Consider the following 20646-nt stretch of genomic DNA (forward strand, 5'->3'; position numbering starts at 1 on the left):
CACAAGAAAATATCAACAATGGAGCTGACAAACAATGATTTCACACACATACAAACAACCTGTATAGAAAACGAAAGGCTTAAATGCACAGCTTGGGTTGCTTGCCTTGTTACCCTTTATTGTGTCTCACCATATCTGTCTTCAAGTTCAAACCCATCTCCCTTCCTTCAGTCTCCTGCTGTCTCGCTGACGACACTTGTCACTAAGGAGTGAGAGACATCCCTGACTGCAACACTGCCGTGTGCTGAGCCTATGTGAATTTGAACCTGGGCTGACATTCGCCAGAGGTAGAAAAGTGAGGAGACGCTCAAGCAGCCCACATGCAAGCCAAAAACGAGGTCTTTCTTTTGCCACCTTTCCTGCGTGTGTGGGAGTGTGCTTCTCTTCTGTAAGAATGCATTAACCTGTGTGCTTAAACATGAGGTCAAACTTCACAATGTTGTGCAAATATTTAAAACAGTTGCATAATAAAGTGTATGGATTTATGATATTTGGATTTCTGCAGTCGTAAAATCTGATAAGATCTTCGACTAAGCCACAACAATAACTGCTTAAGCGAAAAACAAACACTGATGCTTTCTCGTGTCTTGAATTGAAAACAGCATGTAAACATTCACAATGCTAGGTGAATAAAGTATCTGTCACTGTTCAGATGAAGTTCAATAAACAGTTTTTCATCTGCAACTGTGCAGTCTAAGACGAAACCCTAAAGCATAGATTTCTTCTTATTTGCTTGAATGGCTTATACAGTATGTGAAATTTTCCATCTCTTGCAAGTTGCTGTTTCTCTCCTCCCCCTTTATGCCTGTCTTCGTGTCATATTAAAGTGATGGAAATGAACTTGAGAGTTTGCTAATTGCGATTGTCACTCCCATCCAGGCAGCACTGACAGACACGGACTCCCAAACACTTCATCAGTCTTCATTAATATTGAAGGCCGCTACGAAAGCGTCTCTCAGATCACGCCTGATGTAATGCGGCACGCGTGAAGCGTTCAGCCCTGAAAAACGTAACCATACAGATACACGGATTCTCTTGTCCAAGACACCAATTTATTACAAATAGACCACAGCGAACATTTTGTTTTTTTAAAGGACCAGTGTAAGATTTGTATTAAATGCATTACTGTACATCTATGCCATTTAAAGTGTTTAAAGTATTTATGCTAGGTTAATATAATTTTTCAGGCATAACTAATAGAAAACATGGAATTTGTGCTGACATAAACAACAAAATGGGACGTATTTACGTATTCGTGAAAAGTGACATGAACTATTATGGGCATAACACCTTAAAGGCATTATGCAGAAGGTTAATAGACTGCTTGAAGGTATGAATAAACCTTCCCTTGTCCTACAATATATCTCTGTTTGGTAGCTGAGTGTTGCCACAGACCATGTGAGTCACCTGGCTTATTAACATCTATTTGACTTCTGTCCTCTGTTATCCACTGGGTTACATGCTACGGTGCTATGTAGGCAGCTGCCTATGCAGATAGTAAGGTATTGCCAGGCTTTGGAACCGCCACACACACACATTATACACACAAAAATGATTTATTCATTTTCAAATAATATCCTGTTAAATTTGATGAAGGTAAATTGCAGCTCATCTTCATAAAAATGAGCTGCATATTTTCAAGGTTAAACGGAGAATCAAATATTCACATCCCACACTACAACGGTTGCTTCGACAGTATTTGCCAGGAAAGTGATCCTAAACGGCTCCTTGTTCCAAGATAAGTTTTATTTGAATCAATATTTAGAGTCACAAACAAACTCGAAAGTTTATATGAATTGAAAAGAAACTTTGTGTCAGCCTATCCATCTGCAAAAAAACTGTTGGGTTGTTTCAACCCATAGTTGGATCAAATATGGACAAACCCAACGGACGGGTTATTTCAAATCAAATGTGGGGTTGTTTCAACCGATAGTTGGGTCAAATATGGACAAAGCCAACGGATGGGTTATTTCAACTTAAATGTGGGGTTGTTTCAACCAATAGTTAGGCCAGATATGGAAGAACCCAACAAATGGGTTATTTCAACTCAAATGTGGGGTTGTTTCAACCGATAGTTGGGTCAAATATGGACAGGGTCAAATATGGACAAAGTCAACGGATGGGTTATTTCAACTTAAATGTGGGGTTGTTTCAACCAATAGTTAGGCCAGATATGGACGAACCCAACGAATGGGTTATTTCAACTCAAATGTGGGGTTGTTTCAACCCATAGTTGGGTCAAATATGGACAAACCCAATTGATGGTTTATTTCACCTCAAATGTGGGGTTGTTTCAACCAATAGTTGGGTCAAATATGGACAAAGCCAACGGATAGGTTATTTCAACTTAAATGTAGGGTTGTTTCAACCAATAGTTAGGCCAGATATGGACTAACCCAATGAATGGGTTATTTCAACTCAAATGTGGGGTTGTTTCAACCCATAGTTGGGTCAAATTTGGACAAACCCAATGGATGTTTATTTCAACTTAAATGTGGGGTTGTTTCAAACCATAGTTGGGCCAAATATGGACAAACCCAACCAATGGGCTATTTCAAATCAAATGGGGGTTGTTTCAAACAATAGTTGAATCAAATAAGGACAAACTCAACAAATAGGCTATTTCTACTCAAATGTGGGGTTGTTTCAAACCATACAGTAGTTGGGTCAAATATAGACAAACCCAACGAATGGATTATTTTAATACAAATGCGGGTTGTTTCAAACCATAGTTGGGTCAAATATGGACAAACCCAACAAATGGGTTATTTCAACTCAAATGTGGGGTCGTTTCAAACCATAGTTGGGTCAAATATGGAGAAACCCAATGTATGTGCTATTTCAACTCAAATGTGGGCCTGTTTTAAACCATAGTTGGGTCACATATGGACAAACCCAACAAATGGGCTATTTCAACTCAAATGCGGGGTTGTTTCAACCCAGAGTTGGGTCAAATATGGACAAACCCAACGGATGGGCTATTTCAACACAAAAGCGGAGTTGTTTTAACCCATATTTGAGTCAGATATTGACGAACCCAACGGATGGGTTATTTCAACTCAAATGCGGGGTTGTTTCAACCCGTAGTTGGGTCAAATATGGACAAACCCAACAAATGGGCTATTTCAACTCAAATGCGGGGTTGTTTCTACCCAGAGTTGGGTCAAATATGGACAAACCCAACGGATGGGCTATTTCAACACAAAAGCGGGGTTGTTTTAACCCATATTTGGGTCAGATATGGACGAACCCAATGGATGGGTTATTTCAACTCAAATGCGGGTTTGTTTCAACCCATATTTGGGTCAGAAATGGACAAAACCAACGGATGGGTTATTCAAACCCAAATTTGTTCTTTAAAGTGTATTGTTTCCATACATAGTCATACGTAAAAAATAATATTCAATGCAATATTATATATAACTTGTATATAATCCCAATCTGAATCTTTAAAATATCAAAGTGACCTTGGAAGGGTAGTGACACTTTAGCAAAGTCACGGCAGTGCTTGCGAGGACATCAGCTTTTCTGTCCAGACTGAGAGTTGTTTTAGAAAAAAATTGCCTCTTTGTAAAAAAAGACCATCTGACTAAACTGGACAACATGAGGGTAAATAAAAAATAAGATCCTTTAATGAGAAAGAGACAGGACAATATTAAAAAAAAAACAGATGGAACAGGTTTAATCCCAATAAAACGTGGGCTCCATGGCAACACGGCATCCAGTAATATTTCCAATCAGACCTCACACGCAACGCACTCTGCAGTATCTAATCTTCAGCCTAATGACACGCTGCCTTGTGGAAATATTTACGCTTTCCTCTTGGAAATGACAACCGGTTATTAACTCTATATCGCCTCATTAAATCCTGAACTAAGCATATAAAGCATTTTATGAGGATGGAAGGCCAAAATCTGGCCCAATCAAAGACTACATTATTGTAAGGGGGTGTCACCTCCCACCGCACCAATGTTTCTCATGGACTGGACAAGCGTGCCAAACATCTTAAAGAAATTAACTTGGGGATGCATCTTCACCTTTGCTTTGCAGGAAAAATGTGTAAATTTTATATGGGCGGAATTACAGTTATTTATCACATGGAGGGTTTAATACATCAGCCCTGAAGGCATGAGAAGATGAACTCTGTTTACCACTAAAGCTTTTCTAGATGTTTTGGAAGCAGCCATCAATCTCTGGCTATCTTTAAAGAAAGCATCAGTTTCAATCACTCGAGAGAAGGCTAGTCAACCGCTGAAAAGATTTCTCCTCTCCTTCTTGTCGTCTCTTCAAGGTGAAGTGTTCCCCTGATGACATGCGAACCCTGCGGGAGCGTGTTATTAATGTTTTAAAATAATAACCTAAAATACACATCTGACTCCGCCCCTTCCCCTCTGCTGTTGTTCTCAATTAACATCTTCAATTAACCTGTGCAACTGAGTGCCTCTAGACACAAAAAGACCTTGATGGCTCACAAAAATGATGGCCCTAAACCTAAAGTATCTTCCTTTAAGGCACGTCTCCGATACCCTACGGTGTGAGGAAATAAACATGCGCTTGAATTGTTTTTAGATTGATGTCACAACACAGTGTGTGTTTTTCCCCCAACCATCATCCCGTTGAGCTCGAGTAGTAATACGACTCAGTTTATCTGCACTGTTACTTTGATACCAGCAATCGTATTGGACAATTACCTCTGCAGGAAGCCAATGGTTGCGCTGCACTCGCATTGGGTTTTCCTGACCTGCAGGGGGGCGTTGTGTGTTACTGAGATGGTAAGACTGTTGCGGGTTACGGCACATCCAAAATCCAATTATCAATGAGCAGAATGTGATTTTAAGTCACTGCCCTGTTGACCACATAGCACCGAGTTATATAATCTGACTGGATTTTTGGTCCGTACTTTTTATCTTTAAAGGACAAGTTCGGTATTTTACACTTAAAGTCCTGTTTTCAGATTGCGTTTGATGAAATAGAATGGTTTTGACTGAAATTTTGACATATGATGCTGGCCCGAGAATTTCCGGGTGTTTCTTGTATCACCTCCCACCTCTATAATGGGTTTATAGGTGCACAGGAACAATCCTTCCTGTTCCTAAAATGCATTAAACTTTAATTTACAAAGACGTGAAACTCACCGAGGTGTCAGGGGTGTTCACTGATATGCTCACACAAAAGACGCATTCCAACAGGTTTTATCGTAGTTTTTGCCAACTCCATTGACTTGTATTAGATGTGCTGTGAGGTACGGTATTACTCCGCGCCGGGAACCCGTTTGTATTCTTGCAATTGGCAAAGGTGGATTATCACCCCCAACTGGGCTGGAGTGTCTATTATTCAAGCTCTCAAAGGAAGAATATACGGGTGTGAGGCGTTTGGAAAAATAGGTCCACAAGTTTACAACGAATGCTAAAACACCTGTTGGAAAACATCTTTTGCAGCGATTTTTGTGTGAGCATTTCAATGACCACCCCTGACCACTTGGTGAGTTTCACGTCTTTGTAAACGAAAGTTTAATGCATTTTAGGAAGACTTGTTCCAGTGCACCTATGCAGCCATTGTAGAGGTGGGAGGTGATAGAACAAACACCCGAAAATTCTCGGGGCAGCCGCATATGTTGAAATTTCCATCAAAACCGTTCTATTTCATCATAAACAATCTGAAAACAGGGCTTTAAGTATAAAATACCGAACTTGTCTTTTAATAATTGTATGCCTTTTTTCACACAGACATTATGGAAAACAGACAGAAAATGCGCCCGGGATTTGTCTGGGATCATTTGAATTGTGGTTCATTCACACTGCCAATGATTTTCCGGAATCTGTGCATGCATTCAAACTGCTTTAAAGATCCCATAAAGACACGTGACATGTTTCAAGTCCTGCATTTGGTAAGTTTCTGCTCCGCAGCGTCTGAAGTTTGGTTGGATGGTTCGCTGAGTTGCGGTTCAAACAAAGTGTTAAAAATCCTCCTTTGTGAAATGTATAAAGTTTTAAATGGAAGTAAAGATCAAATAACGATGCATTAGGAAATTTAATAACAGCTTTATTTTAATAGACGTGTAAAACAGTTTTACTTTCATTTTTATTTCACGAGTTTGCCTGCCGTCTTAATAATTAAGATCTCTATTAAGTTTCCTTAGCTATGAATAAGCAAGCTTTCAACAATAAAGTTTTCCTCTGCAATGGAATGAACACAACATTTCAATGAAGACATGTGATAACTGCTAGCCTACAGCCACAACCAGCCCACTGAGAGTTGCATGCATCTCGGCTAAAATCATAGCCTGTGGCCTCTTCTACATTTCCTCTTAAATTTAAATAAATCAATCAATTTAAATAAGTTTGAAGTCAGGGATAAGCGATAAGCACCTAGGCAGGGATGTGTTCAGAAGGACTTACGAACCACATCTGAACAGTATTTTTTCCACTGCTGTTCCACAAGAAAAGATCCCTGACCTTTCTTTGACCACCCATTATCCTCATCATGACATCAGGCACACTGTAGAGGATTAGGCTATTGTGATGGAGGGAGTGGAGTAGGGAGGTCAAACCTCATGTTCAATCCAAGCTCGTTTTTCTTCCTAGCATAGAAAGATGTGATTTTTTCTATTTCCTGTAAGGCTGTTTTCACACTTTTGTTTCAGAGTGCTTTAAGTGCGAATCATACCGGAGTTTATATGAACCAGACCCGCTGGTGTACAACAAGCTTGGAAAACCAAAAGTGAATTCTGAAGTCATTTGTGTTTACACCAAAGAGCTTAAAACGTGACGTTTGGTTTCCCAAAAAAGTACTATTGTAAGTAGTGGCTCCAAAACCAGACCTGGGATAAATCATCAGTACAACAAATGCCAAAGGAAATCCAAGAAATCACTTACCCTTAGGAAAGACAGGTCATGGCTGCGGTCGATGCTTGTGATCTCCAGGTTGCCCATCACCACTTCGCAGTTCTCATAGTATTTACGAAGGGTCCGGTACTGCTGGTCCAAGTCTGACAGAGTGCTCAGTTTATTCTCTGTGCCGGTGCATACTGTAGGGAGAGGAAAAAATAAGCAGAATGAAATTACATTAAATAGTATAAACAACAGATGCAGGAACAGTATATCAGACTGGTTGATGCTTCAGACCATCTAGCATCGCAGTTTAATCAGGCCCGGAGCCCCAGAATCCTCTGAGGCAGACGGGGGGGCCGAAGCCCAGACGGACAACTTGACAAGCAATTAAACAGAACCATTTCTGCTCATCAAACACCTTGCACCAATCAAAGACATCTGCCATCTGTTGCATCAGCTGGCATTGCCTTTGAGCCAAAAGTGTATACTCCTTCTCACGCCTCGCTGAACCACTGTCACAACATCTCACGAGCACATCCTCACCCATCCCGCCCCATCCCATCCGCCCGACCAACCATGAGCTCACCCGAAAGAGAACAGACAATTACCCAGCAATACAGATACATTTACACCTTCACTTGATTTTTATAGAAACTAGGATAAGACATTATTGGTTAATATTACAGTATTTCTCCATGTCTTTATGAAATTAGTTTCTTCATCTTTTTAAACAGAGTGCACCATTAGGGAAAAAACACACAACAAGTCTAATGGCAAATCGTACATATTATATGACTATTTCGTATTAATTCGTACTACCAGATTTATAGGTTTTTGTTTGATTTGCTTTCGCCCCTGTGACATTAGGGGTGGGGTTTCATTATTGTATTACATTCGTTTTTTATGTACGACCACATTCCAAGTTTTTTTTACAATTTTTATAATAAATGTATGAACACATTCGTACTGCAGGTTTTTGGACAATTTTTTCATAACAAATGTACGGCAACATTCGTACTGTAGGTTTTTGGACAATTTTTTGTAATAAATGTACGACGGCATTCCTAAGTTTTTGTAAAATTTTTATAATAAATGTACGACCATATTTGAGGGTTTTTGTACTATTTTGTTTATAACAAAATGCATGACCACATTTGTACTGTAGGTTTTTGGACATTTTTTATAATAAAAATATGACCACTTTCGTAATGTAGGTTTTTGGATGATTTTTTTATAATAAATGTACGACCACATTCGTACTGTAGGTTTTTGTAAAAAAAAAAATTATAATAAATGTGCGACCACATTCCTAAGTTTTTGTACGATTTTTATAATAAATGTGGGTAAAAAAAAACATTTGTAAGTTTTTGTAAAAAAAATTTTATAATAAATGTACAACCACATTCGTACTGTAGGTTTTTGTACAATTTTTTATAATAAATGTACGACTACATTTGTACTGCAGGTTTTTGGACAATTTTTTTATAATTAATGTTCGACCACATTCGTAGGTTTTTGTACTATTTTTTTATAATAAATGTACGACCACATTCATACATGTTTTTACTATTTTTTTATAATAAATGTATGACCACATTTGTAGGCTACTGTAGGTTTTTGAATTTTTTTATAATAAATGTACGACCACATTTGTAGGTTTTTGTACTATTTTTTTATAATAAATATATGACCACTTTCGTACTGTAGGTTTTTGGGTGATTTTTTATAATAAATGTATGACCACATTCCTAAATTTTTGTACGATTTTTAATAAAAATGTACGACCACATTTGTAGGTTTTTGTAGTATTTATTTTAATAATAAATGTATGACCACATTTGTACTGCAGGTTTTGGACAACTGTTTATAATAAATGTACGACCACGTTCGTAGGTTTTTGTACTATTTTTTATAATAAATGTACAACCATATTCGTACTGCAGGTTTTTGGACATTTTTTTAATAATAAATGTACAATCACATTCCTAAGTTTTTGTACGATTTTTATAATAAATGTACGACCACGTTTGTACTGTAGGCTTTTGGACAATTTTTATAATAAATGTATGACCACATTCATAGCTTTTTGGACTTTTTTATAATAAACGTACGAGCACATTCATAGATTTTTATACAATTTGTTTTCACCCTGTGACGTTGGGGTTAGGGGTAGGGTTTCATTATTGTTTTTTTTTTTATAATAAACATACGCATTTGAATGATTTACTTCATACGAATTCATACAAATTAGTCAACGTACGAATTCCTGTGAGATCAGGCTGCAAAAAACTGTGACCAGTTTTAAATTTGGGTTACTTCAAAGTAAGTAACCTGTGTCCTTAAAGAGATAACTCACCCAAAAATCGAAATTCTGTCATAATTTACTCACTCTCATTATCTCATATTTACACAAACATGTATAAATGTCTTTCTTCTAAAAAAAACAGAAAGGAAGATATTTGGAGGAATCAATAGAGACAGAGCGCCGTTATGCAAATTTGAAAACCACGCCCACCGGGGGGGAAATCAATCCAACCGTCTCCATTGACTTTGTATTGCGAGAAGCCGCCTCCTTGTCATTTCTGGCTTATAACAAAAAACTGAATAATGCCTAAAAGCTGCTGTGTGACAATATGTACAGCTAACAAGCCAAAGAACCCAGAAATAAGTTTTTATAAGCTGTCGAGCCGTAAAACCCAGCCTTTAAGGAGAATAAAGTGGATCGCCGACTACGTTTCCCCATGGTGGAAGCAGTTCTACTAATAGAAGTACTATGAAAAGTTGCCTGTATCCATTTTTGTGTCTTTAAACGCTCGTTTTTTGGGGTCGACAGCTTATAAAAACTTATTTACAGATTAAACTTAAAAACAGAATAATACCTAAAAGCTGCTGTGTGACAAGGTGTACATCTAACACGCCAAAAAAATAAATAATTTTTTATAAGCTGTCGACTTCAAAAAACGAGCGTTTAGACAGAAATGGAAACAGGCAACTTTTCATAGTACTCCTATTAGTAAAACTGCGTCCAATAGGGGGAAACGTAATCGGCGATACACTTTATTCTCCTTAAAGACTGGGTTTTACGGCTCGACAGCTTATAAAAACTTATTTCTGTGTTCTTTGGCTTGTTAGCTGTACATATTGTCCCAAAGCAGCTTTTAGGCATTATTCAGTTTTTTGTTATAAGCCAGAAATGACAAGGAGGCGGCCTTTTGCAATACAAAGTCAATGGAGACTGTTGGATTGCTTTCCCCCCCGGTGGGCGTGGTTTTCAGGTTGTGACGCGCTGCGCTCTGTCTCTATGGTCCCATTGACTTCCATAGTAGGATAAGAAAAAACTATGGAAGTCAGTACAATGACAGAATTTTCATTTTTGGGTGAATTATCTTTAAGTAATAAAATAATCAAAAATGCAGTCATTAAAGATTTTCTTGTCTCCTATTATAAAACACATGTATTTTGTCAAACACAAATTTGAAACATGCACAGGTCAGATGATTCAAGCTCAAAGTTTTCAATAACCGTTAACATGTATTAGAGCGAGGGAGGCATTGTGAAGGAAGCTTAGTTGTAATAAAGCATTATTGCACCCTCGAGGGCACTGTTGTAAAATGATAGGTGAATTGTGGAATATAATCTTGTTAGAGGGGAGGTTCCTATACCCATTTCTGACAGCTAAAAAGCCAACCGACATCAAAAGCATGAGTTGGATAATGTGCTGCAGGCTACTCAATTCACACACTGTCTGGATTATAGCCACAAAATCATATTTTACCACTAGCTTTCCAAAAAACAGTTAACAACATGTTCTGTCATCATTCATTCACCCTCATGTTTTTCAACAAAGAAATACTTTCTGCTGCGGAAAGGGAGCAGTTTAGTCAGAAGTTTACAAGTCATGTTTTCAGGATTAGATCTGGCTATTTTATTTTTTAAATAATAAAAAAAATGTTTATAACTCCTAAAATGCTATAAATATAAAAATCCTCTAGACTGAAATGTTACATTCACCAAACTGTCACTGGGGTGGTACACTTTCCAAAACTACACCTTTGTACCTAATGGGTGCATAATGATGACTCAAGAGTACATATTGTTACCTCAAAAGGCACAAATTGGTACATACATATACCTAATATTAGAACCTTTTTAAAGGGTACCGTCCCAAGAACAGCATTTGTATCTTTTTTTCTAGCAGTGTAGTATTAAATTATATTTATTTGCTTTTTTTCTGTATTAATTTTCTTATACCGTATGCTGAAATGAACCCGATTCAATCCCGACACGTCTAATGCATTTAATCAAAGATATAAAATGCTCTCTTTCCATACTCACTCACAGATGCAAAAACAAAACTGTTTATCATCCTCCCATAGTTCTAACGCCTGCCGGCCTTGCATTTGTCAAGGAGTTGTGTGTATATATCCATCATGACCAGAATACATAAAGCATTTCTTTATCACTAGGACAGTGAAAGATTCCTTTAGGACCATAAAGAGAGTTGATGGGAATCTAAACACCATAGCTGTGACATTTTCTTTTAAACATAGCGAGACACAAAAAATGCAAAGAAGAGAAAGACAGTTAATAGGGTTCCCACACCTTTAACCAAAGAATTCCCATGACTTTTCCTGTTGGTCCTGATTTCTGGATGAGGATTTTCAAACTGGATGAGAATTTTTAAGCAGACGTTTTCATTTGTAGTGGATGGAAAATACAATTTAATTTTGAAATGACAAATGGTGAACAGGGCAAACTCCCATTCCCAGTTTGAAGGGCAAACTCTCACTCCCAGTTTAAGCTACACACTTTCTCTCCATCCATCAGATGGGTGGCACCTCCACAAAGATCCATACCTAGCGAAGCACACACGATTAACCCCCATAACCTTCTACAAACTGTTTCTGTTATCTGATTTGACAAGGGACAACAATATTTGTTAGAACGCAAACAAAACAACGCTTTTATATCATTAGATTTTCGCATCACGACTTAACAAACCGAGCATAAACACAACCTCCATTCTCATCAATTTCGCCATCGCCGCAGTTTGATTTAGATTTACTCTCGTTGGAATTAGGTATGCCTAAATTCATTTCATAAGTAGAACACAAAAATAATTCCATCAATGAAGAGCAGGGTTTATTGAACATCAATACAAGCAAGTGAGGAAGTCTGAGTCTCAAAGGCATATTGGACCCACAGCAATGGTAGAAAAGGTCATGCCAATAGCCAGCAACTCATTGAGCTAAATAAAGTTGCAAATGTCACTTTCTGAAGTAAACATCGTCAATGTGTCTGTTTAGGGGACGTGAGCCGATTGGAAATTTAAAGCCGATGCTCACGTAAGAATAAGATCGCCGTAGGGCTAAAGTGATGGTTTGATCCGGGCGACCATTGAAAACGCTCTGCATCGCTACAGTTTGGCTCTGTGGCTGATGATAGCATCCTTTAGCTGTTAAAAGGGCATCTGGTGAAGGACTAAATGGTAATAATGACAGTCATGATTACATCTCTGCGTGACAGCGCTACGGTCCGGTAACCGTGTCCTCTAACATCCCTGTCGCAAGTGCACGGGTCTGCCCACTCCATATGGGACAGGCAGATATCGGCACACATAAAGACTCAACTGACTGAGCACTGCAGCTTTGTGCCATTGCGACCTAACTTACATATGAGCTCGGGCCATCGTGACATTAAAAAATGTGTCCGATAAAGAGTCGTGCACCTATAAATAATCGCTTTACTGCTTCTAAGTGCACTTGGAAAGACAATTTATCAAGTAAATGTGTCATGAAATGATCAGGAAAACAGACAGTATCGGATACAAGAGGTTACACTTTTGCAAACTTTTTAAACTTGTTCACCTGATTTAACTGCTTTTGTCAAATCTGCAACATAGAAACTCAAAAATTATTTGTTGTCACTCGTCACCTAGTCAAGCAATTGTCAACCTGTATCCCTTTTGAGGTAAATATTGTATGACTAGTGACATCATAAGGTTGAGCATAAATTAAATAAGATTTTTTTTAAGTTTTAGTGAGCTATATTCAAATGTAAATGTCTTTGCACCTTTATAATTTGTTACATTTAAATAGCGCTTTTCTGCAGTACTCAAAACGCTTTATATATAAAAGGCGGACTCTTCTCAACCACCACCATCAGGGATGGGCAGTATTTCAAAAACATGAATTTAAAATACGTATTTGAAATACAAAATAGTATTTTGTATTTTAAAGCCTTTGAAAAAAATGAAATGTAATTTGTATTTAAATACATTTAAGATGAGTATTTTTGTATTTTTAAAATACTCAAAATACTTTGAGCCAGTCAATGTGCTGTTTTCATGCATCAACTAGTTCAGACCAGACACCAGAGTTCAGGTAAGCAAATATATCTGTGCAGCTTTTAGTGGGCAATAATTGAAATGTTGGAGTGGGAAAAAAGCAAGGGCGATTGAATAATTGGGTGTGATGTGATATTTGTTATTATAACTGTCGCGAAAGGAGATTCAAATTCACACTTGCACATTGCACGACTGAGACAGAGTGTGACAAATAGGCCTACACTTTTGACTTAAAGGAAAACCACCATTTTTTATATTTCACAATGTTCTTACCTCAACTTAGACAAATGAATAAATAACTATCTATTTTCAATGCATGGAGGAAGAGCACTTAGTTTGCAGCATTTCGACCTCAGCGCGCAATAACATCTTTACAGGAGTGATGATGTTATTGCGCCAAAGGTTGAAGTGCTGCAAACTTAGTGCTCTTCCTTAGCAGCGATGAGAGAAAGTAGTTTGCCGAATAATTTGTCAAACACTCGTCTCGTGAGAAGTAAATACGTGGATTTCTTCACATATAAACTGTTTAGGTTGTGGGTCGATGACACATGAAAAAGTTTTGAAAAAGTTTTTATAAAACATCACTTTACATAAGGCTGACATGACACATTCATAATCATGACATGACACGTGTCATGAATATGAAGAAGATTTTATGGACGTTTATGACAACTGCCATTAAGTGTCATTTGTTCAATTATGTCATTTTTATTGCAAAGACGGTTGGAAACTTCTTTAGTGCGGTTTTGGCCGATAGAGGGCTGCAAAGCGAATGTGAAAGTGCCGTTCACCCTGTTTTGAGTGGATGAACCACTGAAACTTTTTTGGAAACGTTATTTTAAGGTAAAACAAACTCTTTGGTGTTGCTTTAACACTAAACTTTGATTATGCATGAGATTATGCGAGTATCTGGCAAATGCGAGCATCTCTTTTATCATAAACCCTTTAGACACATCTGCAGCAGGCACTTATTTTGACAAGATACGTGATGCACACAGGATCTCTTGATGCGCAGAAAACATATTTTGAAATTACAAACCACACACATGATGGGCTACATACATGTTGTGACGAACTTCGCATCGAGCGCCCTCGAAAAAAGAAGTCACCCGCCGGCATTGCAAACCAGCACTGCTTATTGTTTGTAAAAACTGCTTAAATTTCCTAATATAACTAAGGCCTAGTCCTGGACTAATCTAAACCCTGTGCGGAAAAACTGCTCCATAGTTTTCTTAATGGAGTGGGACATGCGGACCTTTCATATACCGTCTAATTGACATTTGGTTCAGGATAAAAACTTCAATTTATCCTTAGGAATTGGAAGGGAATAAACTCTTTTAGGTTTATCTCTACCGAGCTGTGTCGGATTAACAGTAAGACTAGAAAAATCGGGACTTTAACCAAATCGTTTTGTTTTTGAGCTTTTCTCTCATATGCTAAATATGTTTCCAAATCTGCCTTATGATACAAAGAGAAAGTTTGTTTGCATTTACAAGAATCTATTATAGGTATTAAATTGAATTGTCTTTATTAAATAACATGCAGAACTAGTTTTCTCATATGAATGCATGAACGAATGTAGCGTTTTCAGTATAAAAATATGCATAATTGTCATGGACTAAATAGATGGTACTATAATTGCTAATTGAAAGCATTAAAAGAGCCAAAATATTGCCTAAATGATCACACAAGGGGCAAAAAATGCATAAAGTTTGACAAGTGAAAGCTTTCAGCAAAACTCTGTGGGTGCAGACTCTGTGTCTGATTTAATCTGCAAAACCTTCAATTTTTTGTTACACGCACATGGGCATGCATGTGTACGTCAAACACAGCCTCAGTAACACAGACGTGACATTCTCTAAGCCCCTGTTAACACATTACCTGTGACAGGTTTCCTGAGTGAGAGAGAGAGATATGGGGGGATTATCCGATATGATGTGTTTAGCGGCATAAACTCTCTCCATGGGGCCACAAACGCTTCACGGCAGGGAAAGCTGCCACGCTCCCATTTCAACCCTACCAGCAGGACATCTGTGACAGACTGTTTTCTATAAAAGTGTCCCTGTTTGGACCGTGAAAAAGACTAAAGGCTACGTCTACATTAATTTGGATACAGTTGAAAGCTGATCTTTGTATCTATGCTTTGGTCTTCTGTATGTAGTCATGTGACACAATCCACAACTTAAAGCGATACTCCAGCCAAATATCACAGTTATCCCGATTTACTCACCCTCAAGCCATCTGAGATACATAATGTCCATCATCTTTCAGACAAACACATTTGGAGTTATTTTAGTAATGTCCTTGTTTTTACAAGCTTAAAATGGGAGAAAACAGGGATCTGGGAGCAACGTCTAAAGATTGATAAAGATCTCCTGTGGGTAATCAATATGATTTTGTATAGTAAATATCAAGATTTCAAACTTTATAAAACTTTATAACTAGCTTCCGGTAATAGCGCCACCTTGGACACACACATTTCACATGGGAGTTTTAGCGTAGTGAGCGTTTTTTGCCATAACTACTGTACATTGCACAGCAGGCTTGTGCACAATTCAGAATTGAATTGAGAATGACTCCTAAATTCCAATTCAATACTTGAATTTGAATTGATGTCAAAAACAGGATCTAGAATTACAATTCGAATTTGAATTAAAGGAAGCAGAATTGCAATTCAATAGAAATTCAAAGAAAATCATATACATATTATACAGTAAGTAAAGTGTTAAAAATGAAGCTTTCAGTATGTATATGTCAGATATAATTGCATTACATAATCTATAAATTATATTAGTTTGAACTACTTTGAACTACTGTACAGATTACATTAACAGAAAATGTTTTCCCCCAGCAATTAATGTTCAAAACTCTAGTCACATAACAAATAATTAAGTTAGATTCTTTTGTAATTGTAATTTTGTGGAACACGATGGAACATGACTTCATTTCCCAGAATGTTTTACTTTAACCAAGTATTTAAAATGGTTTCCAAACAATTTTCCAAAGTAACTTTCCTAACACTGAATATATGTGAGATTCTTTCTGTTTTGTTTGTGGAATTTCTTTGAATTGCCATGAATTTAATTCCACTTCCTGTCATTCCAATTCCAATTCAAATTCAACTTCCTGTAGGGCGGAGTCAATTCAATTCAAATTCCAATTCATGAATTGAATGGAGGCCAATTCTGAAATTCGGAATTGTGCACAAGCCTGTTGCACAGTGACACTTCGTGAATCAAGTGAGTCCAAGATGGCATTGCTACCGAAAGCTAGTTTTAATAGTTTATAAAGTTTGAAATATGGATACTTTTCTTACACCATCGCATCGATTACACGCAGAAGACTCTTATTAACCCCTTGGAGCCGTTTGGATCACTTTTGTGAAGGATCGATTCCCTCTTTTTTAGTTTAAAGTTGTTCCCTGTTTTCTCTCATTATAAAGCATGGAAGAACAAAGACATTTACCAAAATAACTCCAAATGTGTTCGTCTGAAAGATGATGGATTGCTTGAGGGTGAGTAAATCATGGGGTAAATTTGGGGGTAATCCCTTTAAAAACAATCAATATGACAACCTGTTATGCCAGCTATTCACAAAATATATTTGAAAATAAATTAGTAAATATGCCAAAATACAATACAACATAGTCCCATACTTCCAAGTCAAGTTTTACCTTAAGTTAAATCAATCAATTTGTACATATTTGTGTCCATATTCAGCCTGGTCTCACTGTTAAAGGCGGAGTCCACGATGTTTGAAAAACGGTTTGGAAAAGGAGACGGGCCGACTACCAAAACACACTTATAGCCAATCAAATCAAATCAAATGCCAGGTTGCGTACGTGAGGCGGGTCTATCAACAGAAGGTCCAGATTCTATTGGGGTAGGGGCGTGTTTGTTTAGGTGATTTCAAATATCAACATTGGCTTTCAAACATCATGGACTCCACCTTTAATACGTAATATTTATGCGTAACTTTAAAAAACTAAAAAATATTTTTTGTAAGTTTAAATAGATGCTAAAGTGTACAATATAGATGTATTTAAAACATTTAAATGTAGCATTATTAAGTTTTTACAGCTAAAAAAAACTTAAAATATTTACATATATTTCGTTCCATAAAGATTGCTGTATAATTTCCCTTAACCCTAAAAGTAGTTAAAATGATGATGTGCTGCAGCCAAGGTCCTCTCTGGAGTATATGAAGTAAAGTAAAGAGAAGTATGAACATTAATTTGACTTCCCTCTGTCACGGCGCATTTTTTTAAATTTCGTAGACCAACGGAAACGTAAATGATGCAAATATGTCCCGTAGCACACAAAGAGCCAATGAGCTTTTGATATTACTGCCGTAAAGCAATGTGTCGTAAAGCTTCTTGAGGCGCAATATTTGAATTCAAATTTATATAACGAACGTGCAATCTGACTTTATGTTTGCTGATGAGAATTCGGTCAAGGTCGCTGGATAAAGGGCTGAATTTGGATCTGTTCCTCGCAATGGTATGAATTTTAAAGATTTGGATCACAGCAAATAAATAAAAGAAAACATCTTTTGTGAATTTATGTTGTATTTTGATGTAATTATTGCTTAGTAGTAATAATAACATATTGCATAGACGGCAGGATTGGAGAAAACGCGTTTTTGTGTGTCATGGCAAACAAACTAAATATAAAAAAATAATTAAATAATTTATTCATTTATATTCATATTAAAGTTTTAAAATGTTCAATATTGTGTCATTCTCTAAATATCATAATCATTTCATTAGGTAAAGTAAACTGTCTTAAATAAATAAGTCAGAAAATATGACTCAAAACATTTGATTAATATGAGTATGAAACGCCAATGCCCGTAATTTTAAAATTTACGAATAGGAATAACTTACGTAAAACTGTAAATACGTAATTTACATATTAGTCCTGTTAAAACGTCGATATTATACATTTCAGTGTGTTTGAAAACACAACCACACTGAAATGTAAAAATACACACGTATTCTCATGAGATCACTTGTCATATTTTAACCAACCATTTTGTAGAGGCCAATATTCGTACCTCACCAAGGCCCGAATTTCTATTTTTGGTGATGTTGATCGAGCAATAAATCCATGTCACCAGCTAATAGCAGGAAAATATATCACAAGCCCATCACAGGCCGTAACCAAAGGCATTTAATCTGCTGCTGTATGGCAACTCTCACTGTTTCAGAGCACTAGGTCATTGGCAATTAGAGAGTGCAAGAAATGTGCTGACAGCTAGCGGGAACTCAGTTTCAATACTCTACCGGCTGCCTTTGTGTCTGAGGAGCACTCGTTCGGTTTTCTTCCCTTTCTGTGAGGCTGGTCTATCTGTGAAGGCATCAGACAGGTGTGACTGAAACCTTTCCTAATGGTTTTTACAGCACATTTACGGCAAAAGCGCCACCTCACCATCAATTACTCCCCTGCCTGCTTCAAATCTTGCAGTGTATCGCTCATGCAGGAGGCCGTCTTGTTCCTTCATGTGGCCCAAGGAATGAATCTTCGTCTAATACGCGAACAGCCCTCATTAATTTCCACAACCGGATCCTCCTACTCTCTTTTAGTGTCATTAAAAGTGCAGAAAGGATTTCTCTTGCTAATTTTTTTCTGAGTACCCCATCAGACCTGTTGCTCCGTTGGGTTCCTTATCAGACAGTGAGTGTATGTATGGCTTGTTTTTGCCCATTTGGATCTTAAAAGAGCTTTTTGATCTGCCACAGCAGACTCAAAAACAGAGAATGCACATAATACCGAAAAGTCAAATTTCGATTTTCAGGTAGAAAAATGCTTATACAGCATAGCATAACCCAGAATAGATAGTTCAGTTTGGTAGAGGATTGCATAAGCAGTGTAAAGGTCATGGGTTTGATTCCTAGGGAAGAGACATACTGAATAAAGATGTATAGCACGAATGCACTGCAAGTCAGTTTGGATATGTAGACAAGAAACATATTACATTTTCTAAATAAAGATTTGGTTCAGACCCTCCTTCAGTGTACACCAATGGGATTTGTTCACCTACATTTGTCAGATTTTCACCTATGTTGATCAAAAACACTTGTTTAAATATTTGCATTTACAATTGGTGAATGCTTTAATCCAAAGTGCATTAGAAGCTACAGTCAGTTCCTCTAGTTTTTCACGATTACGCCATTACAGAACACAGCGCAAAATCAACAAAATGTCGTAGTTTTTGCGTTTCTGCAAAATGTGTATCACAAAATACAAGCAAAAATAAAAAAGATCTTATAAAAATCTAATAGTCTGTCATGATATGAAGTACACAACTTGGTGATCAATTTTTACAAATTGGTGAGCTTTATTTAACAAACGCACATGAGCAATCCCTTTCTTTAGACAGCTGCACAGTCACTCACAGTCCTGCACAGGTCCTGCTTGTTAAACCCACGCCCGCAGTAAGAACATCCGACCCGTTGTCCGACAGCAGCATTAATTTAAACCCGTACCCTACCCAACCCGTTTGATATAAAGACCACGACCCGAATCGCACCCTACTTTTTTTGTGTAAGTACAAGTTGCGCTGTAAGTACAAACCTTTAGCAGTCTTCAGACAGACACAAAAAAGCACAGAACCATTTAAAAAGGCGCCTATATCAGTGTGTATGGAGTCGAAATGGTTTTGTGAGCATTTTTTTATTCCCGTCCCACATCCGAACCGCAAATGACACGTTAATAGGCCTATTATTCCACCCATTACATCAAAGCATCGGTATACACACACACGTAAAATATTAGGGAAAATTTTGTTTTGGACGTGTGGCTATTGATCCCAGTATAAATGAAGGTTTTTTTTAAAGTGACAGCTGCCTGTTTTTATAAAAAAACATACCTAGTTAAAACCCTGGTTATCTGTAGCTTGTCGTGGTATTCATTTGTCCTATTTTTATTTGTTTCTCTGTTCTTATATTTTTACTGACTGTTTACTTGATTATTTAATTACTTGAAACCTTGCTAATAATTTTATAGGCAAGCATTTATTGTATTTTAATTAGAAAAATATATATATATTTTTAGCAAATTTCTATAAATGACCACCGCAAAATCAGTCATTTTGATTGCAAAAATCACAAAAAAGTTGCCAAATCCTGGTTGGACTGTACAGCAGTGGCGGCTCGTGACTGCTCATCCAAGGGGCGCTAATTAAAAAAAAGGGTTCGGAGCAGGGGCGTAGCCACGAGGGCGCCTGGGTGGGCCTTGGCCCCCTCATTTACATGTCCGGCCCCCTCAGATTTCCAATTGCTTAAAATAAAAAATAAGAAAATGTTGATTTCTTAGTCTGATTGATAGATTGACCAATCAAAATGCTGCGCAGTAAAATGCAGCTATTTTCAAACTTGATCAGATTAGCTCATGTCACCCGTTGTTGTGCGTAAATATGCTGTCATCTTCGCATGAGACTTCATTAATATTCGGTGACAATGTACCATCT

At 37.3% G+C, this 20646-nt stretch overlaps 1 protein-coding gene across 1 annotated transcript in view; it reads right to left on the reverse strand.

Moving 5' to 3' along the window:
• Positions 1–20646, reverse strand: part of erbb4b (erb-b2 receptor tyrosine kinase 4b) — a 438095-nt gene that overhangs the window by 230404 nt on the left and 187045 nt on the right. Inside the window, exon 2 of the mRNA XM_073854619.1 lies at positions 6876–7027. Coding sequence (XP_073710720.1) covers positions 6876–7027 — 152 coding nt within the window. The remainder of the gene's footprint in view (positions 1–6875; positions 7028–20646) is intronic.

This window comes from Misgurnus anguillicaudatus, chromosome 17 (genome assembly GCF_027580225.2).
Source record: "Misgurnus anguillicaudatus chromosome 17, ASM2758022v2, whole genome shotgun sequence".
NCBI classification, from domain to species: Eukaryota; Metazoa; Chordata; class Actinopteri; order Cypriniformes; family Cobitidae; genus Misgurnus; species Misgurnus anguillicaudatus.